Below are 24,684 nucleotides of genomic sequence, written 5' to 3'. Positions count from 1 at the left end.
ATATTTATTGGTAAAGGGCAGGTATTGAGAATTCTATTACAATGTTCCAGGGTTTAGGAAAAAAGTAGATAGATGCTTAAGGGAATATCAAAAATAAGTGAAAGATCATGATAAAGAACTCAATGATAATAATATTAACTGAGTATTCTTCCATGTACATAGCACTGTTTTGAGTTGCCTTTCAAAGTAATGTAATATCTCAAAAAGCCTAGTAATGAGTGAACATTTGTAACATGCAAACAATCTCTCCCTCCCCCACCCAAACCCCTCACTTGCACAAAAATCCAAAACAAAACACATCACTTTTTGTGTGGTCACTTTGTTCCCTAGAAAGGAACAAACCTCAGTTGCTAATTTCTCAGAATTAGCAGTACAACAAAGCAGCATAGTTCAGAATCAAGCTCTAGACATTGCCCATACATGCATATTATTTTATTGCCAAGAGGTCTAAGTACAATAAAGGAGAAGAAAAGAAAGATAATCTTTTAAGTGTGATGACAGACTACATTTCTGTTTTAAGAAACAACAATATACCTATTAATCACTTATATATTCTAGAAAAATAACTATATCAACTTTAATTTACATAAAGAAACAGACTACATTTTGCTGGACAATTTATTAGAGAAAATGTTAAGGAATGTTCTTCAACTCAGATATTTGCATTTGTCTATATTAGTCATATATAATATTCTTCTTCATAAAAAGTATATAATTTAAGTAATAAAAGAGAGGGGAAAATGTATGCTTTCTAACATGTATAAGTCATATAAGCAAGTAGCCTAGTAAATAATAGAAATTATTATTCTTCAGCTGGAACAAAGAAGATTTCTACTTTGAAATTCTGGCCATTAATAAATACTGCAATTTGTGGACTTTTTTTTTCACCATGAATAGAGATACAGCAATAATTCTGAGGAAAGAATAGTCTATTTAATAGTTCCATGTTGAAACCATCAGGTTTCCTACTATCTTCTTAAAAACTATGTACTTTCACAATTTTGTCACAAAAATAGGTGGAGAAAATCCTCCACCTACTTATAAGGTTTTATTTCACTCTAAAATAAATCAAAATTTCAATTAGCAAACCATAAAACTTGACTGTGACAAGAATTTTCACTTTAAAACAGTAGTCATAAATAAAAACTTAATACAGATAGATACCTCATTTAGAAAGTATTTGGTCATTATTAAGATTTAGGTTCTAGAAGCTATGTGACTACAAACAAACCAGATAAAAGTTTTTTCAAAGAAGAAAGACTATTCAAATAGAATGCACATGTTCATAGCAGCATTATTCACAATAGCCAAAAGATGGAAGCTACTCAAGTGTCCATGGATGGACAGATGGATAAACAAAATGTGGTAGATACATACAATGAAATATTATTCAGCCTTCAAAAGTAAGGAAATTCTAACACATGCTACAATATGAACAAACCTTGAAGATACTATGCTAAATAAAATGAACCAGTCACAAATAAACAAATACTGTATGATTCCACTTACATGAGGTACCTAGAGGTATCAAATTCATAGAGACAGGAAGTAGAATGATGGTTGTCTGGGGCTAGGAAAGGAGGAAATGAGGAATTACTGTTTACTGAGTATAGAGTTTCACTTGGGGAAGATGATTGGTGGTGATGGTTGCATATTAGTGTCAATGTTCTCAAGGCCACAAAAGTGTACACTTAAATTGGTTACAATGGTATAAATTTCATTTTATATATCTATATCTTACAATTAAAAATAAAGGGTATAGCTGAAGAGCATTCTGAAAACTGAACAGCAGTCTATAAAAACACACATGAAAGCAGTGAATTATCATATGTTTTAATTTTTTTTAAAGTCCTGGTCTTTTACTTCATTTTTTGTTTTACTTTCTTCTCCTTTATCCTAACCAATTAAGTGCATTTGATTCCATTTGCAAATTTTGTGATTTATGGGTTTTAAGATTGGAAGCCATACTCCAAGCACCACCAATAGCTATGTTCAGAAAAAAATTGTACTCTTCTAGAAGTCTGGTCTGTTATTTAAATATAGACAAAGAATACAATTTTTTCTTGGTTAAAGATGCCATTTCATTTTTTATTTATAAATTTTTTATTCATATATATTTTACACCATTGCTCATTTTTGTACAATATTTTCATTTTCCTCTCTGGTGTAGTCTCCATAAAATTTCCAGCACCAATTCACACATGCACCATCACGATAGTTCTTGTGCTCATCCCTCCCCTGTTTTGATCCCTCTCCCCACTCCACCCCCACAGAATGTCTCTGCTGAATGTTTATAGCTGCCTGTTGATTTTGGCTTTTTATTTATATTTTTTTCTGATGCCCCAAAGTAGATGAGCAGATCAAGAAGATGTGGTATATACACACAATGGAATACTACTCAGCAATCAAAAAAGATAAGCTCATGCCATTCGCAGCAACGTGATGGAGCTGGAAGGGATTATGCTCAGTGAAATAAGTCAGAAGGAAAAACGAAAATATCAGATGGTTTCACTTATAGGAGGAATATAGGGGAACCAAATAAAGAATACAATTTTATATCATATTTTTTGATAAACATTACTATTTTCTATATTATCCAAGTCTAACTTCTTCTGACTAGGCTATAAAACCCTGACTAATATGCTTTTTATAATCCCATCTGTGGATTTCATAGAATTTAAAATATCCCCAAACTTCAGTCTTAAACTCTTAAGTAGAATTTTTGATGAATTATTGATCCTGCATAAGTTTTATGCAGTTTATAGTAACCCTATTTCAAATTCATTATTTCTATGATGAAGTTGCAAAACACAGATCCTCAGAAAAATTTATCTGGTTTTATCTTAAAAATGGCAGTTAAGAGCTTGCACTTTGCAGTCAAGTGGTCTGGGTTTGAATTCTGGTTCTACAACTTACTAGATGTGTGAGTGGATAAATTAATGAATTTTATAAATCTGTTTACTCATTTTTTGAATGTAGATATGAATACCCAAGAGTGGTTCTGAGGATCATGTATATAAAGCTTCTCATCAGTGTCTGAGTTATTAATTAATGGTAGCTAATAATAATAATAAGAGCAGCAGCAGTGTCTAAAAATGATCAGTGCCCTACTGGACTGCAAAACATTATATTGCAACTTTTTAAAATGTCTCCACAGTTTTAACTATAAAATGAATCCAGAAAAAAAGAGCAATTACATATTGTAAGGCCTGTTATCTTCCAATATTTCTTATTATCATACTAAGCAAAAGAAATTAAGCCAAACCAAAATGAAAAGACCAGGTATGTATATGTGTATATATATACAAAAACACTTACCTTTCTAATGTGCTATATACAATCAGGAACTTGTATAGAAACAAGGTAAAAGTTGAAAAGTAAACAGGAAGAGCCAAACCACAATGAGGGTAACCACGTATACAAATATAGGAAACTTCCAACTATTCAACTATTTGAACAGTTCATTCAGAATCATATTATTAGAGACACACTGTAATTCTTTTGTATTCCTAGGGTACATATCCACGAGTCCAAAAAAATAGGGATATTTTCGTCACTTCTTATTAATATAGGCAAGAAAATTTCATATTTTCTTTAAACAAAACTAAATTGCTACTACAGTTACTTTCACTGAAGATTTCTTAAATATATAATATTTGATACTGGGGTTTCTGCCATAATTTAATTAGAAAGTGCAGTTTCTACAGGATCAATTTGACCTCCCCAACTACAAAGAAACATGGAAATTTTGTAACAGACTAGTGTTTCTTGGAACACTAATGTCTTAAGACACTGGGGTAGGAGGATAAAAGGGTAGTCAAAAAAGTTGAAGTCTTGGAAACCCTGCATTCTTTATCTCCTGATTCTGAGAACTCCTGCAGTTAGCAGAGCTGTTTAAATTTGTTTAACTGGTGTTGCCAAAATTTATTTGGCCATTAATCCTTTCTTCAAGTAATACCAAGGAACCAGTGTTCCTCGTAACAACTTATTTTAGCAAATATATAATAAATTACCTTTGACTAGCTATTTGAAAGCAGTTTCACAGCACTTGTCGCAAAAAGGTAGAATTTGCTTAAGTCCCTAAATGAGTCCATGGTATTTCATATCTGGGGGAAAAAATCTAACATCTAAATATCTAGCAAGGTATAGTTATTTCCAGAATATGTACTTTGAGCCCCTTACTGCCTATATGTTATTTATCAAATCCAAATGCCCAATTTCTAATATCCGTGAAATCTTAGAATGTATATGACCCGCTAAGTCTTTGCTTTTATTTCTGGACTTCACTGTAAGCTAGGAAAACCCTGTGGCTATGAGCTACACTTTCAAATATCAGAATACTAAACTCAGTTACCAGCATTTTATTAACTGGTGCCATGAGATATGTTTATGTAATTCTATAGTAAAATAATATTCTACAACCTAAATCCTGAAGCAAAGTAGTAACTGATTATTACTTCATTCCCCTAAAATTTCCCTAAAATCTGTATTATGTGTATATATATATATATATATATATATATATATATATATATATATAAACACTGTAATTACAACTTTATCTACTGGAGATTTAATTTAAGCAACTTGCCCCAAGTACCAAGAGTCAGCAGGAACCAATTTCTTGTTGGACAGACACTGCATAATACAACTATAGAAATGGCATCAGATAATCACCCTAAAATATGAACAAAAACAGGAAATTCCCTTACTAATAGCTTATTATTTAAGGAGTTTTCTTCTTTTGAAATAATTTGGGAACACAATTTGTTAAAAATCTAAACTTGAACCCCTTAGAATCAGATGACGTGCTAGATAGCTTTTTATGAGTTCAGAAATTAAGAACCAAGTCTTAACAACTGTAATAAGGCATTCATTACTTTGTCATTGTGTCAGATAAAACAAAACAAGTAAGCTACAATTAATTCTGGGTAAGGTGTGAATGTGAATGATTATACTGCCAGGCTGAGGCATCACTTCCTATGTTCTTCTTTCAGTTTCAAAAGTACATAAAAGTGTAACAAAAAGTATATAGTGAAATGGACATGAACAATTTTTGTAAAAGCCTAACAGAGAAGACACAATAACTGTTATGAAAATAATATATTTGATAACCAGACATTTGATAATTGATTTTCAAGTTATACAAAATAAGCTGCCATTGAAAGAAAAAACACCTCAAAATATCTATAGCAGAATACACATAATCACAGTATATTATAATATGATAATACATGTCAATAACATTTTACTAGAGCTAAGGCAAATGGTTGAAAAGAAGAAAAAAATCTGTCATGAATCCGACAATTCAATAAAGGAAAAGGAGTCAAAGAATCAGATTTAAATTTCATAAATAATTTCTATTATTTTGGTTTTCACTGTAGAAGCAGAAGTAACAAAAATTGGTCTTCACCTGGTAAGTGTGTACTCCCTGAGTCCTGAATGCAAATTCATGGCAGAAAAAGTACCTATGCATCCACGCAATCTTTTGTCTCGACCAATCTTCCATGTTACAAACAGTGGGCTGCAACGGAAATAAAAACAGGGTAAATCAATCAATTCAATTCAAGCAAGTATTTCTGAGTGTTTGCAATATGTAAGCCCTCAAGGGACTTAAGAGTCTAGTCTAACAGGACTGTATTTAGCAATTATTATAGCTATATTGCTTTTCATGTGTCCTATGTTAGGCAATACAATGTGTTTTAAACAAATTGCCTATGTAAATCCTCAACAACCCTAGAAGGCTGACACTGATTGTAACATTCTTATTTTACAAACAAAGGAGTCTCACTGTTAATACATAAGGAAGTAGAATTCAAACTCAAACCTGACTACAGAGCCTTTAACCATCATGGCTGACTACTTGATTCCTAATTAAAACAGCAAGTTGCTAATTAATCTTAAGTCCAGTTTAGAAGTCACAGGAAAAAAATCAACAATTTCAATGAATAATCACTGAATCTAGGAAGCCAAAGTAATTTGAAAGGTACTACCGGAGATACAAAGTTGTTGTTATCTAAGAGGTAGTATAGGCTGCAGGTATATTTGTACCTAAGTAACAAGAGGCAAAGGGAAATAAGTCTTTGTAAACCATGTCCAAAATGCCATATATTAAGGTACTAGGACTGAAAAAAAATTTATCAAGTTTGATCATCTTTAGCTTGGGGTAGAAAAATGACTAGGGTTTGGAAGGGCAGCAGCAAACATTAACAAGACACTCTGAAAACAGAAAATTTAATTTTTAGCTAAAATTATTGCCAATAAATACAATCTCTCAAGCATCAAATGTCAAAGTCAAAGTGTCAACGAAAAATGTCATCAAGAAGGCAGTGAAGTTTAATATAGTAGATGTTTGGATTCTGCAGTGTATCACTGACAACCTCAATTAATGGTTAAGTCAAAAACAATTGTTTTCTAATTAGAAGCAGCATTATATGTCATTTTTATGAAATAAATTAATTTACACAATTTAGAACTTTCTAAAAAAAGATAAAATACCTTATCACTGAAGATGGTTTCTGTTAATATGAGTATTTACAGTATTATTGATATATTACATTTCTGCTTTTAAAAATTTAAATTTTAGGGCCTCCCCGGTGGCGCAGCGGTTGAGCGCTGGGTTGCGAAGCTGCCCACAGCCTCTGCGGCACCGGTTCGATCCCCGGCTGCTCCCCGGCCACCAGAGGAGGGTCCCACATGGCGCGCAGACCTCTCCTGCCGCCCGCTGCTCCCCTCAGCAGTGTACTTCGGTCCTTTTGCCTGCTCTGCTCCCCGCTCTGGCTCTGGTGAATTCTCTCACCCTCCCGCGCTTCTGACTGTACCCAGTGCATGTATAAACAAAATAAACAAACAAATAAAATAAATAAATAAATAAAAACATGCCTCTATAAAAAAAAAAATTAAAAAAAAAATAAAAATTTAAATTTTAGGAGGACATACCATATATTTATTTAAAGTCATATATTTATGTAAAGTCCTCACTAGAGATTCCCAAATAGGTAGTACATACAAGCCAGGGATCAGTGCTAAGAATTACTTACTTCCAAGAGCCAAATGCCCAGAGGCAAGAAAAATATGACAAAAGTATAAGGCCAAGTTATTATTGATGTTAGTATTCAAGTGCTAGATGACCTACACTAAAGATACTAAAATAAAAAGCAAAAGGTAAATTCCAGCTTTTCTGCCATTTCCATCATATAAATTAAATATGTTACAACTTCAGACAAGATTCTAATCGTCCAATTGGAAATTTTTTCTAATTGCTCTTGATTAAGAGCTGATTGGGAAGAAAATAATTAGATGGGTTTCCCTGGTGGTGCAAGGGGTTAAGCACCACACTATGAAGCAATCCGAAGCCTCTGCAGCACGAGTTCCATCCCCGGCCTGCCAGGGAGCAACCCACATGGCAAAGCAGACCTCTCCGATCTCGCCCCCTGCTCCCCTCAGCAGTGTATTTCTGCCTGTTCTGTTCCCCACTCTGTCTCTGGTGAATCCTCTCACCCCCCTCCCCCATCGCTGGCCTGTACCCCAGCTCTTGTATACATAAATAAATAAATCTTTTAAAAAAATTATTAGATGAGATTACTTTCTCACCAGTTCTACTGATATTACTCATACAAATACTAGTATCTTAAAATTCACAAGTTATATTTAAGGATGAATTTTACCTCTTCATTTTGCACTTTCTAGTTTGGTGAATCAGTATTAGCAACCATTATACAGACAGTAAGATATCAATCTTCTACCATAACAACACCTATAAGAAATATCTCTACACATGATGAGATCCTTAGCAGATTCAGAACAAAGTGAATCACATGAAACTTAAATATTGTCATTAAAATACCCTGGTATCATATAATACATATCATAAATACAAATGAATAATAAACATAGTAAGTTGTATATTCTTTTCTTTAATGACTTGAGTGAGAAAGCTAAGAGTGTGAGTGAACTCACTTCCTATCAAAAGCACTAGAATGAAAGTCATTAAAAGTACTTTCCCTTCACTTTTATTTATCCATCTATGTCATTCCTACTATAGCCCTATTTCCTCAAGCAAACATTCAAATTTGTAGGGAAAATAGAAAAAGAAAACCAACGAAACACTTAAGAATTAGTGTAGGGGAAGTGTAGTAGTGTAGTAGGGGAAATTATATACAGTTTCTTATAATGCTATGCTATCACTGATGAAGGGATGATTAATTCAGGGGGTTATGGGTACTAGAGGATAAACTGGATTTTGCCAGGCAGCCTCAGAGAAGACTTTGTTATAAGGAAGGGCATAAGATGTAAAAGTCGCACAGTACTTTCAGGGGACAGGAAGTAGTCTGACAGTCTTGATAATTTTTTGTGGTCTTCTCCAGATTTAACCAATTTTCAGCTCTAAAATATTCTGGAGAATGTGTGTTCTCCAGAGCCATCAGAAGAGGTAGAGCAGATGTGGAATTGTCTGCATTCTCCCAGTTCCTTACCTGTCCATGGCAATATCTACTTAGGGAATCGCAGCAGGGGTTATATATGTGTTAAATATAGGAGGGATTGCTACTTGTCGACCTTATCGTGTTTAGGACAGATGCCTGCAGATGGAAGAAATCAGATTCTTAGGAATACCTTCAAAACCTGGGACACAAATTTCTCATTTACAAATGCTCATCCAACATTCATGTAAAAAATGTGTGTATGCAACTTAAAATAACCAAAATGCCTAAAAGCAACATTTAATAGTTAAAGGAATTTGGGAAGTTACACATTTTAAAGTAGATTGAAACAGAATAAATATCATTGAGATGTTATCTTGTGTGTGATAGCTACTTTGTATACAGGGCAATGACTATGGGAATATTTTAATACATACTATCCAAAAATTGCAACAAATGTTTTTCTTCCCCCAACACCCAGAGGAAAGAAATAGGCAATTTCATTTTTAAACATGTTAGTAAAGCATGTATACATTCTCAAAAGAATATAAGACATCACCATAATCAGAGACAGGTCAAAGTAGAAAAAAGGTTTTGAGCCTGTTGAGAGGAGTGGCTCAATGACACCATAATAAGGAAAATATTTCATAGTAAGAAAAAGATGGAATGTTTTTGTAAAATACTTTTACCATATGGTTTGAGGCCACCTACATACATTGAAAATATTATAAACTATAAAGGGACTCAAAATGAAATATTAATGGAAATGTTTATCTGAGGGTAACCAGACATACCATCTTAAGGAATTTCCCTACTTCTGAATATTTTGTGCTCTAAGAATCCTTTGGAGGATAGTAAACTCCAATTTTTCCAAGTCTGCAGTCAGAAACAGGAAGTAACCACCTAATCTAGGTAAATCTGCCCTGCCAACTGGCAACCAATACTGTTGGGTTGCAGAGAAATATAGTGCATGAAATCAGCAAAAGCACAGCAAAGCAATGTAAATCTGAACAGTATTTGCCCTGGTCTGGATTGCATGCCACTCCCTATACCCCTTTTTGGAAATTGTTCTATGACACAAGATTAGAAATATGTTTGTAGGAGAGAGGTACAACTATGAAAAAGGTATATTTACTTAATTATATTTAATAATATATACTATCTCCCCTGCCACACCAAGGCAAAAACAGAGGTTAAAAAATAACCTTAGACAGTTGCAAGTGCTAATAATTTTAATATAAAACAGACCAGGCTAAAAATATGTCTATCTACTGAAGTCTTAGGATTTCTAAATTCAATGTAAGCAAAACTAAAAGCACTAGGAGAACCAGATCCCAGGGTCTTAGAATGAATACTGGTTAATACAGCCAACTCTTATTTTTTATGCCATTAAAAACTTTTATGGTACTGTGTTTTGGTACTTCCAATATGACTCTGTATATACCAGACGGTCAAGTAATTCATAATACCTTAAACAAAACAATGAAACAACCAGTGGGTTTGTTTGTTGCACTTCTGTCGACATTACTTCCCCAGGTAATGACCTATCTTCCACCATCCTGTCTTACCCTCAGAACCTACTCAATTACCAGAAATAGATTAGATAGGAAATAAATGTTGATAGAATTAAACAGTAATGTAAAAAGAGATGGAAAGTTATCCAGCTTCTTCATTCTAGATTTTAATATTTTCCCAGTCCAAGGAGATCTATGTAATGTGCCAGCTTAATAAATAAGAACTGCAATAAAAACTGTGATATATTTGCATTTCACATATTTTCTGGGTTTAGAAAGGTAATTTTTTTATTTTAAGATCCCTGTATTGGATTACTTTCTCCTTTGAGAGAAAGAAGGTGTATAGTCTCAGCTTTGTAGCTGGAATTTGGCAAGCCCTTCTTATTTTAGGGGAAGAAGAAAGACAGAATCTAGGGATAAAGTACAATCTGAGGCCACATTTTATATCAGGGCTCCTCATATTACCTTTGCTATCAGCACCCCCTCCCCTTTTTCAGTTCTATCTCTCAAGAACCTCTATTATGAAATATCCAAGATGTTGAGGGGTTTTTACATGAAATTGATATCCTTATCTCAAAGTGTTTCTTTTTAAAAATCAACTCTATTTAAAGAATAATTTATATACAAAACCCCACCCATTTAAGTGTAAACTTCAATGAATTTTGACAAATATATACATACTTTCAACCCAAACCACAATCACAGTATTGAACAATTCCATCAGCCCAGAGTTCTTCAAAACTCTTTACAGTCAATCCCTTCTCCACATTCCTGGACCCCGGCAATGCTAATATGCTTTTAGTCAGTATAACTCTGCCTTTTCTAGAATTGCATATAAATAGAATCATCCATTTTGTTTAGCTTTTTCACTTAGAATAATGCTTTTGATTGTCAGTCATGTTGTTTGATAGAGTAGTATTCCATTGAATAGCTATACCACAATTTATCTACTTACTTGCTGATGGCTATTTAAGCTGCTTTAAGTTTGGGGGGTATTATAAAGTTGCTATGATAGTTTCTGCATTCAAGTTTTTATGTGAACAGAAAGTTTCTTTTCTTTAAAAGAAATTTTTGTGAGGTAAAACTAGTTTACATTGTTGTTTATACCCCCCTAGGTGTTGCTGCCATATGCTTCTATCACCAAAACACCCATAGTCTACCACCACAGTCTATTGTGCTGCCTCCCCACTTTGCTCTAATCCCTCTCTCTTTTCCCCTCCCCCTCTGAATGCCTCAGTTTTATAGTCAGCTTTCAAGGGTTAGTTTGGCCTTTCTGTTTCTTTACAGACCACATATAAGTGATACCATCTTGTATTTGTCTTTCTCCTGACTTATTTCACTTAGCATTATGCCTTCCAGATCCATCTATGTCACGAATAGCATTATCTTTTTTTATTGTTGGGTAGTATTCCATTACTGAAAATAAATTTTCATTCCTCTTAGATAACTACCTACAGAGAATACTCAAGCCATGAGTAGGTGTTATTTAACTTTATAAGAAAATGCCAAGCTATTTTCTAAAGTGGCTCTAACATTTGCTTTCACATCAGTATTCTATGAATGTGCCAACTATCCACATCTTCACCAACCCTTGGTATTAGCTCTTTTTTTTAATTCAAGTTAATGTGTAGGGAATACCTTGTGATTTTAACCTGCAGCTTTCTGATAACTAAGTACGTTGAGCAACCCCTCATGTGCTTTACTATTCATTCCTTGTCTGTTAAATCATCTTCTTTGAGGAAGTGCTTGTTTAACTTGTCAACTTTTAATTGAACTGTTTATTTTATTTTAGGGTTGTAGGTTTTTAAAAATATATTCTGGTTATCAATTTTTATCACATAGATGTATTGCAAATATATTCTCATAATCTGTAGTTTGCCTTTTCGTTTTCTTTTTTTTTTAAAGATTTATTTATTTATTTATTTTATTTATTTGTTTATACAAGCACTGGGTACAGTCAGAAGTGCTGGAGGGTGAGAGAATTCACCAGAGCCAGAGCGGGGAGCAGAGCAGGCAGAAGGACTGAAGCACACTGCTGAAGGGAGCAGCGGGCAGCAGGAGAGGTCTGCGCGCCATGTGGGACTCTCCTCCGGTGGCCGGGGAGCAGCCGGGGATCAAACTGGCGCTGCAGAGGCTGTGGGGCAGCTTCGCAACCCAGCGCCCAACCGCTGCGCCACTGGGGAGGCCCTGGTATTTTTGAAGAGCATAAATTTTTATTTTAATAATGTTTAATTTCATCAGCATCTTTGTTCTGGTTCATATTTTTGTGTCCAATACAAGAAATCTATGCAAAAATCACAAAGATGTTTCTTCCTGTATTCCTCCAGAAGTTTTACACTGTTACCTTTAACATTTAGGCCTATGATCCAATGTGAGATACTTTTATAAACATTGTGAAATATATTAAAAAACATTTCAAATGATGAAAACTTAAGATTGATTCCCTTAGCCAACTTTCAAATACACAATACAGTATTATTAACTATAGTCATCATACTGTATACCATATAGTATGTTATATTTCCATGACTTATTTTATAGCTGAAAGTTTGTACTTTTCAACCCCCTTCAACCATCACCCTCCCACCTCTGGCAACCACCAACATCTCAGTATCTATGAGCTGGATTTTTTTTTTTTGGTGGGGGGCATTTTTTTGCTTTCAATTCTGCATATAAGTGATATCAAAGTATGTCTTTCTCTGTCTGCCTTAAATTGTCAAAATTGGCAATATTTGCTCCTTTTTATGCTGTAATGACATTCCATTATATATATATATATATATACACACACACACATATGCATGTATGCATGTATGTATGTATGTATGTTACATTTTCTTTATTCAGTCATCCATCAATGAACATTATAAGTCTTCATTTCTAAATACATCCCATAGGTGAGTTTTGCATTTTTTTTTGGAAGGAATGAGGCAGAGAAGACAACCAGTTTTGTTTCTGTCCTTCATCCATTTCTGTTCCTGGGTTTTGTGTTCACTGATTATTTCTTGGATCCACAGAGACTCAGGTATGTAGATGCCAGGACGGTTGGGCTGCCCCACAAGAAGTCTCTCTGTGGAGATGATACCACGGAGTGTTCCATTACAGATCAGGGGACCCCAGAGTCACCTTCACAGGAGTCCTTGTCACCCTATTCTGTGCCATCATGAAGCATATTGCGTGTAATGTTCCCAGGATAGATTTTGTGACACTCCTTATCTTAACCGAATCTGGATGTTGACACATTGTAAGGTTTAGGGGTAACTCACTGAGAGAAATCCATCAGTACCAATGTTGATCTTGGGCAGAATCCCTAGAGATTCTGCCTGACAAGCAAGTCTATCACCAGGGCCAGGGGCAACTTTGGGGTGTGGGGGGCAGGGTGGGCAAGGCCTGGGTGAGGGGGAGAGTCTTGCATTTTTATGCAGCTTTTTAATGGGAGTACTTAGACTACTTCTATTTAATGCAACTTCTATATAGTTGTATTTAAGTCTACCATGTTTAGATTTCTTTTTTTCTGTATTTCCCATCCATTCTCTATTCCTCTTTTTTGTCTTCTTTTGGATTAAATGAGATATTTTTGTATTAATTTTTATGACAATTATTAGTTCATTTGTTTTTTTCTAGGTTGGATATAATCCATGTTTAAGTTATTGCAATCCACTTTCAAGTAATATTAGATCATTATACACATGATATAAGGTTCTTAGCAGCATACTTTCCTATTCCATTCCTCCCATTCCTTGAATTTACTGTCATACCTTTTACATATCTTATAAATTTTAATGATGAGCTGTTTTTTTTTTATTTTTATAAAGACTTATTTATTTATGTATACAAGAGCTGGGGTACAGGTCAGAGGCACAGGAGGGTGAGAGGATTCACCAGAGACAGAGTGGGGAGCAGAACAGGCAGACAGACAGAAAGCACTGCTGAGGGGAGCAGCAGGCAAGACAGGAGAGGTCTGCTGCACCATGTGGGTATTTCTCTGGCCGGCCGGGAATTGAACCCGCGTTGCAGAGGCCATGGACAGCTTCATGCGCTGTGCTCAACCCGCTGTGCCACTGGGGAGGCCCTGAATTTGTTTTTAAAAATCATTTAACTTTTAAAGAAATCTTAAAATGAAGAAAAACTCTTACATTTACCCCACACTAAAGGCTTATCATTTGTATGATAACTGGGAAATTTATAGCAGTTTCTTCAATTATTTTTTTCTGCTTATTGCTCTCCTTTCCTTCTGAGATTCCAATTACATGTATGTTAGCTGGCTTGATATTGTCCCACAGTTCACTGAGGTTCATTCTTCAAGTTTTCTCCATTCTATATTTCAGACTGGCTAATTTCTATTGTTATGCCTTCAAATTCATTAAGATTTTCTTCTTCAGTCTACCTATTAATTTCATCCAGTAATTTCTCTGCATAAACCATACTTTCTACCTCTAGAAGTTCTATTTGGTTTTTTATTTTTATTTCTTTCCTCCTGATATTTATGTTTTTCTTTCCATCATTCAACATAATTTCTTTTTTTTTTTATAGAGGCATGTTTTTATTTATTTATTTGTTTTATTTGTTTGTTTTGTTTTTGTTTATACATGCACTGGGTACAGTCAGAAGCGCGGGAGGGTGAGAGAATTCACCAGAGCCAGAGGGGAGAGCAGAGCAGGCAGAAGGACCGAAGTACACTGCTGAGGGGAGCAGCGGGCAGCAGGAGAGGTCTGCATGCCATTTGGGACCCTCCTCCGGTAGCCGGGGAGCAGCCGGGGATCGAACCGGCGCCGCAGAGGCTGCGGGCAGCTTCGCAACCCAGCGCTCAACCGCTGCGCCACCGGGGAGGCCCTCAACCTAATTTCTGTTTTAATGTTCTTTTCTGTTAGTTCTATACCTCTAATTTCTGGTTCTGACTATTGACTAACTTCTATTGACTGACTTCCTTCTGGTTATGGTTTACATTTTAGTACTTCTTGGAATGTCTAGTAATGCTTTGGATGTCAAATATTATAACCATTATATTTTTGAATGTTTTGATCTTAATGTTTTCCTCTAAAGAATATTGAGGTTTGTTTTATAGTGCATATAAATTATTTGTGAAAAATCATTTTCTAGGACTTGGTTTTAGGTTTTGTTAGTTTGGGTTTAGGATAGCTTTTACTCCAGCTCTACTACTAAGATATGACCCCTTTGGGATCTCTGTTAAATGTCCTGAGTTTTCAAAAAGGTTTTTCAACTCTTGCTATAGCAACTCAAATGTCTTGCAATCCTGTATGAGCTCTGGTATGTCTTCACATTATAGCTCCTGAGTAATTTATTTTTGCCTAGTCTCATGGTGTTTTCACAACGCATGCACAGATTTCATATTCAACTTAAGATAAGGGGGACATTTATGCAGATTTCTGAAGTTGTGTATCTGAGTAGCTCCTTCTAATGGTATTCTGTTCTACAAATTCCTGCCACTAGGCTTCCCTGAGTTCCTATCTCTGGCTCATCCATTTATCAATACTTCAGTCTTCCTTAGGTTTCCCTTCAGAATGCTATGGTCCAGAAACTGACTTCAGACAAAAAAACAGGGTAACTATAGGGCCCACTTCATTTGTACCCTTTTCGTGAGGGATCACAGTCCTGTGCTACATGTTGCCAAATATCTGAAAACAATTGTTTAATATATTTTGTTTAGTTCCCAGTTATTTATGAGGAATATGAGGTTGGAGGGAACAAATCTCCTTGTCTTCTTGATGAGTAATACCAATCACTCATTCATGGACAGAAGTAAAAGTCCAAAGCCTTTGAACACTGAGTCACTTTAAGAGTCAAACTCTGTGGTAGGTTTCATGTATTAAATGTGGACAAAGCCTACCACAAATAGATGATGATGGTAAGCAGGAAAATAGTTCAGGAAACAGCAAAAGGGACAGATCTTTTCAGCTTTGACAGGTGATGAACTCTTAGAAGAATATGAAGTGACTTAAACAATTTCAGGGGCAATGCACTTCTCAGAACTGAAAGGTTAGAGATGTCACTCTTCAAAAATACCAAATCAAGAACTTTAAAGTCCAAAGTAATGAAATTTAAAAAAAAAACAAAGCATTCAGGTATAAACTGAACTTGACAAAGTGTCAGTTACCACTCACACTGATATTTCCTTCCTTAAATCCATACCAAAAATAGCTCACTCCTTAGTCTCCTTCCATGCAAGTCTTTAAAAAAAAAGTAAATGCAATCTGAATAACCTTATTTACAACTAAAAAAATCTTGAGGAAGTTATTAATAATCATGAATGATGTCTGATGTATGTGTGGTTTGGTACTGCTATTTTAAAATGACTATTTTTTCAGCTATGACGATTTAAACAATCTTACAGTGCTGCTATTTCCCTCACTACTATACCAGATAACACTGAATTTATTACAGCCTTAGCCATACAAATCTTGTAACCACAATGCCATATCTATAGAAGGGTGGTCATTTAAGGGCAGAACCTGCATATTAAGGAAAGTTCTTTTACAATGGAACCAATAGAAGACAATGCAATGTACCATTAAATTATATAAAAAATTATTAAACATTTCTCACTAACACAACAAACAACAACATATTTCAATCATCAGAAAGTAAACTGAACTGGCTTCTACTTTGGGAAGCACAGACCGTAAGTTTCCACAGAAAATTGGGGTAGCATTAAGCAAGTCAGTGCAGAGCCTATAAGAAAAAAGCAAAATCCACAAATTCCACAGGCTGAGAAATGGAGGTAATAAGGTGGTAAAATGAGAAGGATAATTGCTTACCTTCTTGCTTTACACATCTCTTTAGATATTCCTATAGAACTGCCTACTTCAAAGCCAATATAGCTTCATAAACAAATGAAAGAGAAGCTAAACCAAGAGAGACCAAAATGCATGAGAATGTAAGAAAGAACACTGCAATCCTACCAACAAACACCAGTACAACAACTTCCTCTGAATATTTAAATGCTCTGGTTTTAAAAGCCTCCACTTGAACTGTTAGGTATTCGGCAGACTACAAATTAGCCTAAAGTGTCCTATAGAGTCTGAAAATGACAGTGCTCTACTCAGCTTTTCCACATCAATAAAAGAAAGATTTGTCACTTGAGCTACTGAACATGTTCACCCCTTGAAAGCTAGATTTTTTTCTCTAGTCCTCATCTTTAAAACCAGCAAGAACAATACCCCGAACTTTTGCTTTTTAGATTAATTGCACAGATAAAAAATATTTTACTTTAATCTGGATCTCTCTAACAAATCTTTCAGATATCTTCCAGATCTGAAATATACATAAGGAACTTCATACTCGATTTCCATATGGCTGTAGAATAAAAGGCCAAAGGAAATATAATTTCCCACTAGGCCAACTCTCCAACCCTGCTCTTGCCATTAAATACTAACCAATTTTCCAGGTGAAGGTCCAGATCTGTGGACCATACATGTCTCAGTTTAATATTGCTAGACTGATAAATCTTTTTATTTGAAAAGTCTTTCAGTGATCAGATTAATACTTTCAAACTTGCCCAGCATCTTTTCTCATTCTGCCAATGTAAATATACCACAAAAGCACCTCTTCTTTCTGAATCAGACGCAGTGTTATAAATCAATGTTACCTTAACAAAAATATATTTTAAACAAAAACACCTCTTTTTCAAAGATATAAAAATGAGCAATAGCAAACTTACTGTAATCAGATATAAAGAACAGTAAATCAGGTATATCCAAATTGTTTTCTATAGGAACATATTTCTTATTTTGTACAGTAAGACAACAAAACTGTGAAATTATTATTTTACTGATAATAAAATAGTTCTCATATGGACTACAAAATTATACTCTGTGTGTGTGTGTGTGTGTGTGTGTGTGTGTGTGTGTGTCTAGCCCAATGCATGAGTCACTGAAAGGTAGCTCTCTTTTCACTCCCTATATGTCTGCAAAGATCAATTTGAATTAGAGAAGTCAATTATAGAGTTTAAAATGAAACAAATGTAGTTTTATTATTTTGGGGTACACTCACACTTTACTGCCTTAGTTCTATACTGAAATAGTACTTTAATAAGATAAATAATTTAATAGATAAAAATAATGGGTAATGAATACATCAACTATTTGTATGAAAATGGAAGTTCTTTTATGCCTAGCACAAAGCCAAACTTATTCCATCCATCCCACATGAATTATCACCAATTCTAAATGTGGAACAGAAATCAATAAGGTGTTTACTGCTGAAAACATGGAAAGCTTTGAAAATATTTACAAAGCATAAAAAGAAAACTAACTTAATTACCTAAAAATAAGATAAAACCTTCATTTAAAAATTATAACTGATGATAAATGGCTGATCACAAAAATCTACAAAGAGCCGATGAGACTCAACAAAAACAAAGTAAATAATCCAGTTAAAAAAATGGGCAGAAGAACTAAAAAGAAACTTCTCCAAAGAGGAAATGCAAATGGCCAACAGGCATACGAAAAATGTTCAACATCACTTGTAATCAGGGAAATGCAAATCAAAACTACAATGAGATACCATCTTACACCAGTGAGAATGGCATATATTAAAAAAACTAGCAACAACAAATGTTGGGGAGGATGTGGAGAAAAAGGAACTCTCCTGCATTGCTGGTGGGAGTGCAAACTGGTCCAACCACTATGGAAAGCTGTGTGGAGATTCCTCAACCTACTAAAGATAGAGCTTCCCTATGATCCAGCAATTCCACTACTAGGTATTTACCCAAAGGACACAGAAACATTAATTCAAAAGGGCACCTGCACCCCTATGTTTATAGCAGCACTATTTACAATAGTTAAAAATAGATGACTGGATCAAGAAGATGTGGTACATATACATAATGGAATATTGCTCAGCAATCAAAAAAGATAAATGCATGCCATTTGCAACAACATGGATGGAGCTGGAAGGGATCAAGCTCAGTGAAATAAGCCAGAAAGAAAAATAAAAATACCAGATGGTCTCACTACATAGCAGGAATTTAGAAAACCTAAATAAGGGACCATGAAAAATACTAATTATAATAAAGTAAAAATCAAAATCAACAAGCAACTATAAACCAGAGACACACTACAGGGGGGAGGGGGAGAAGGGAGTATGATCAAAACAAGGGGGGGTGGAAATTGTATGGGGACTATAGCCAAGATGAAAATGCATACACTGTGCAAAAATGAAAAATGATGTAAAAAATATATAAAATTAAAAAATAATAAAAAAAAACTCAAGGAGAAAAAAAATAATAAAAATTATAACTGTATAAGAGAATAAAAGACAAAAAGAATTTTGCAAATGATCATGACAATAAGTATCTGTTATGTGTACAGACTACTAAAAATAGTTTTTACTGAACATTTACTATGTGTCTCCCCTTTTTCAGGTATTTACATGTAATATCTCTTTTAAATCCCTACAACAACCCTATGAGATGGATAATGTTATTATATCCCATTTTACAGAGAGGGAAACTAAGGATCAGAGAGAACAATTACCTTGTCAATGGTCACATAGCTACTAAGTGTGGTGTCAGGGCCAACTCTCTTTACTAAATACTGTAAGTTATGGATATAAACCACCTGAAAAAAATTACAATGTGGAACTGAATTACTGACTTTAAAGAAAATCTGGAAATTAAAGCAAGCATAAATAAAACTGTTGACATTGTGTAATCATAAAAATTAAAATAAACTGAAAATTAAAAATATCAAAATTCATTAAAATAAATGCTCTAAAGATGAAGATCTGGAAAAAGTCATACTATAAATGAACTTGGTATTAATCAGAAGCTTACCATTAAAAGATCAAAACACTTATACAACATGCTTTATTCCCTATACATATTCACTGTAAAAAAAAAAAAACAGGTTTAGGAAATGAGCAGATAAAGAGAAAGAAGAAAAAAAAATCACATAATCTCACAACCCAAAGAAAAAAATTAGCAATGTCTCCATACAGTCTATTTCTATGGAAATATTTTCATGTAGCTATGATCATACGATTGGTTTGGTATAGTTTACTTTTCAACTGAATTGCATAAACTTTTTCTTACATGGTTAAGATTCTTCAAAAGTATTTTAATGGCTCTATGATATTTTATCATCTGAGTGTACTGTAATTTAGGTAATCATTTCCTTGTTAAATCTGTGGGGAACATCTCTGTGCACTGAAGTTTATCCAGATCTCAGATTTATTTTCGAAGGATAGATTTTTTTAGATATATAATTACCAGATGAAAGGGCACGAACATTTCTTAAAGCCCTAAATGCATTTTACCAAACTGACTTCCAAAAGACAGTGCCACTTAAAGAGACTTCATTGAGCTAAAACTTCAAGAATATTTACAACCAGCATTTATGAATCATTTTAATTGGCGGCAGCTGCTTTAAATGTTCTCATTGTTAAAGCAAGAGAAACACCACAATGGAAACAGACTGTCTTAATTTAAGGTCAAATGGCAGTTATAGTTTAAAAATTAAACTCAAGTATATTTGCCTCATGCTAAGAATGGCTTCTTTCCAACTTCCAAACTCCCTGTTCTTTAAAACTTTTAAAACACTTATGTCAAAGAGAACTTATTCTATGTTCTTAAAACTATAAAACTATAAGGATCTGAGGTTGCTTTTTTTATGCTGTCATGTTAAACACAGCATAATTACATTTTTTAAATGCATCTATTTTTAGTGCTCTACATGTAACACACTCTAAGGCAAGACAATATTTAAAGAATAAAATATAAACACAACTCTAACAGTATCTGTTTTGAGATTGTTTTTCCAAAGATATTTTATTCCTAACAGCCTCCCTCTAGTCTTTTTTTTTCTGTATTTTTTTAATTGAGGTAACATTGGTTTTGTGCTTGCCCATACTCTAGCAATATAACTCTACTAGGGTTGCTCACAACTATACAAGAAAGCAAGATCTTAGTCCAAAGAATAGGAAGTAGGAACTGTTAAGGGCTGTCAGATACAGTGTTCCATTTCCAACGCCATCTTCCAAATAATTAACTCTTCTATTTTTTATTTTCTTAAAGATATATTTATTTATTTATGCATACAAGAGCTGGGGTACAGGCCAGAGGTGTGGGAGGGTGATAGGATTCACCAGAGACAGAGTGGGGAACAGAACAGGCAGACTGACCGAAGACACTGCTGTGGGTAGCAGCGGGCAAGGCAGGAGAGGTATGTGGCCACGTGGGTGTCTCCCTGGCCACCGAGAATCGAACCTGTGCTGCAGAGGCTGCGGACAGCTTCACAGCGCTGCGCTCAACCCATTGCACCACCAGGGAGGCCCCTAATTAACTCTTTTAAATAGTCTACCAGGGGCCACTGGTAGCTATGGTAATTTAATAATTTCATGTTTTGAGAAAAAATTTAAAGTGTTTTATTTTTCTGCCTAGCACATATCACTACTTATTTGTTTAACAACTATGCATTAAATTCTAAGCTCTGAGAGCAGTTTGTCTTTTGCATGGCTACATTCCTAGCCCCTGACGCATAGTAAGGGTTTTATATGTTTGTTGAATGAAATAATTTAATCTAAAAGGTCTAATGAGATTCACACTAAGATTTTTTTATGTGTGGAGGTGGGTCTAGACCCAAGAAATACTGTTTTTGACTATGGACGTCTAACTATGACACACATAATTTATATCAAAGACATAAGCAGCTTTCTCAGACTCCTAGAGAGAATTTAAAATGCCAACATTGGGCCTTCCCGGTCGTACAGCGGTTGAGCGCTGGGTTGCGAAGCTGCTCGCAGCCTCTGCAGCGCCAGTCGATCCCCGGCTGCTCCCCGGCCACCGCAGAAGGGTCCCACATGGCGCGCAGACCTCTCCTGCCGCCTGCTGCTCCCCCCAGCAGTGTACTTCGGTCCTTCTGCCTGCTCTGCTCCCCGCTCTGGCCCTGGTGAATTCTCTCACCCTCCCACGTTTCTGACTGTACCCAGTGCTTGTATAAATAAATAAAAATACTAAATCTTAAAAAAAATAAAATAAAATGCCAACATTTCAGAGAGATTTCTGTGAGAGACAAATGGTTCAGGAATAAAATCTGAGGGAAGCCAAAGAGATACACTGTATATGGTATATGTACACGATGGAATACTACTCAGCTATTAAAAAACAAAAAAGATGAACTCTAGACATTTGTGACAAATGGGTGGAACTGGAGGTGATTATGCTACGTGAAATAAGCCAGAGAGAGAAAGACAAATACAAATGAATGTATTTGAAAGACAAATATTTTCATTCACATGTGGAATATAGAATAACAAAACAAAGGAACTGACAAAACTAAACCAAAACAAAGTCTAAAAATTACTTCAGAATTGAGGCTACTAGAGGGGGAGGGGAGGGTGAGAGGGTCCACAGGTATAAGACAAAGAGATATGAGTGCTCTGGTGGTGTACATCGGAGGAGGTGTGAACCAATTCCCCTGAATCATATACAGTGTTGTAAACCAATGTTACCTGAAAGAAAAACTAAAAAGCAAAACATTCTAATGATTGAGTAAATCATGTACCAAGACCTTTCAAACACTGTGGTATATATATATATATATAGTAGGATAAAATTGTTGAAACAGGGCAGGAAGGAGAGAGAAATGGGATGGGAAACCCAAAGACAAAAGGCCCAAAGCTCAACACCATGCTTTTGACAGAAGACCGTGAAGGAGTCATCAATTCCCTTCATATTTAGACATGGATATATAAGATGAGGACAAGTTCACTGTTTGATGGACCACTGCAGAGCTCTAAGTAAGCTAGCCTGGAAACTGCCAAGCATTATAATGCCATATTAATAAACGCAGCCCCTCAATAATTGTTTCCATCCTTGGATGCTTGAGAGAAGTGAAGATACTCTGGAGTATTATAATTTGCTATAAGTACTATAATTTCACAGGTAGTTACTGAATAGATTCCATATCTAGGAAAATATAAGACTGTAGTGCTGAGGGGCATACCATGAGAAATTGAGCTGTGTTCAATCAAATGGTTCAGGATTTAAGATTAATAAGAAAAGTAAGAGTTAGCATTCAATGGGAGCATGCAAATATAATTGCTTTCACATGTATTTTAATCTTCATGGCAACCCTGTTTTTAAAAAGATTTATTATTCCCATTAACATATAAGAAAGCTGAGGGTGAGAGGTTGAATTACTTAAGCTTAAGACACCACCGGTGTGGTTAAGACCTGACAGCATCAACTAGGACTATCTGAAGCCAAAGTTACTGAGAATGTTTATCATCTCCAGATATGAATGAACTTGCACATCATGTCCTGTATAGTCTTTTCACTCACTCTAGTGGTTGATATATGGGTTAACAAAAAAATGCTGGTCCAATCTATATCGCCAGGAATCAGATTAAAAGCAAGAAAATTCTGAATCCACAGAGAAAAAGTGATTCTAAATCTGGGTAAAGTAATTAAATCTGGTCCCTAGATGCAGGTGGGTAGAAGAGCTATCATAGTCCATTAAGCATGCACTTGACAACTGTTTGAAAGATTTCTTTTTTTTTAACATTTTTTTTAAGATTTTTTTTTTATAGAGGCATGTTTTATTTATTTATTTGTTTGATTGTTTATACATGCACTGGGTACAGTCAGAAGCGCGGGAGGGTGAGAGAATTCACCAGAGCCAGAGCGGGGAGCAGAGCAGGCAGAAGGACCACATTGCTGAGGGGAGCAGCGGGCGGCAGGAGAGGTCTGCGTGCCATGTGGGACCCTCCTCCGGTGGTCGGGGAGCAGCCGGGGATAGAACCGGCGCCGCAGAGGTCGCGGGCAGCTTCGCAACCCAGCGCTCAACCGCTGTGCCACCAGGGAGGCCCTGAAAGATTTCTTAAGTAAACTCAGGATATCCTTGGCAACCAGAGAAGTCAGTTTTCAAGTATTCCCCATCTGATAAATATCCTCTGGTTTAGAGATTTACAGAGAGGTGACTAAGAAGTCTGTGAACCCAAAAATGTATCTCTAACCCAAAAGAAATGCTGTCTGAAAATACCCAGAGAAATACCTGGTAAAAGTCCCTTTACCTTTATAGGCACAGAACACCAGAGGAAATGCTTAAATAAAACAGAGTAAAATACAAACAAACAAAAACCCTGAGCTCATAAATACAAAGAACAGAATGGGTTGTTGCCAGAGATGACAGGGGGAGACATTTGGGAAAAAGGGTTAAGGAGGTCAAAAGGTACAAACTTGCAGTTACAAGAAAAATAAGGGAATGTAATGTGTAGCATAGTGACTATATAGTATTGCATTACTGTTTGAAAGTTGCTAAGAGAGTAGATCTTAAAAGTCTTCATCATAAGACAAAAAGTTTCCAGCAGTATCGAGACAGATGTCAACTAGACTTATTATGGTGATCACACTGCAATATATACAAATATTGAGTCATTGTGTTCTACACCTGAAACTAATATAATGTTATGTCAATTATATCTCAATAAAATAAAATACCGGACATTAAGGAACAGTTCCAGTCACAGGAGGGTTCCAAGCAAAAGCTAACTAAATCACTGCAGGGCAGTTTCAGAGCAAAAATAAATAAGGTGTCAAACTTCGTAGCTAAAACTCTCTGGGCAAGAGATAAGGCCAGCTGGGAGCAAAGTCACCTTCAAATGTCTAAAATTTTCTGGGTTTTGTCAACAAAACTTAGAAACAAGATTAGGTTTTACGTTGCTCTGCTAGCCTTTTGGAAACAAAATGTTCTCTTAGACTGTAAGAATCTTGAATCTTCTTTTCAAGAAAC

General features: G+C 35.2%; 1 protein-coding gene across 1 annotated transcript in view; it reads right to left on the bottom strand.

The window, feature by feature from the left end:
- AMMECR1 (AMMECR nuclear protein 1) overlaps window positions 1-24,684 on the bottom strand; it is a 125,398-nt gene that overhangs the window by 65,922 nt on the left and 34,792 nt on the right. The window contains 1 exon segment of the mRNA XM_037512071.2: window positions 5,414-5,524. Coding sequence (XP_037367968.1) covers window positions 5,414-5,524 — 111 coding nt within the window.

The sequence above is a fragment of the Talpa occidentalis genome, unplaced genomic scaffold, assembly GCF_014898055.3.
Source record: "Talpa occidentalis isolate TD23 unplaced genomic scaffold, MPIMG_talOcc4v2.1 talOcc4.15, whole genome shotgun sequence".
NCBI lineage: Eukaryota > Metazoa > Chordata > Mammalia > Eulipotyphla > Talpidae > Talpa > Talpa occidentalis.
The sequence above is the reverse complement of the archived record's forward strand: the minus strand, read 5'-3'. Positions and strand labels throughout refer to the sequence as shown.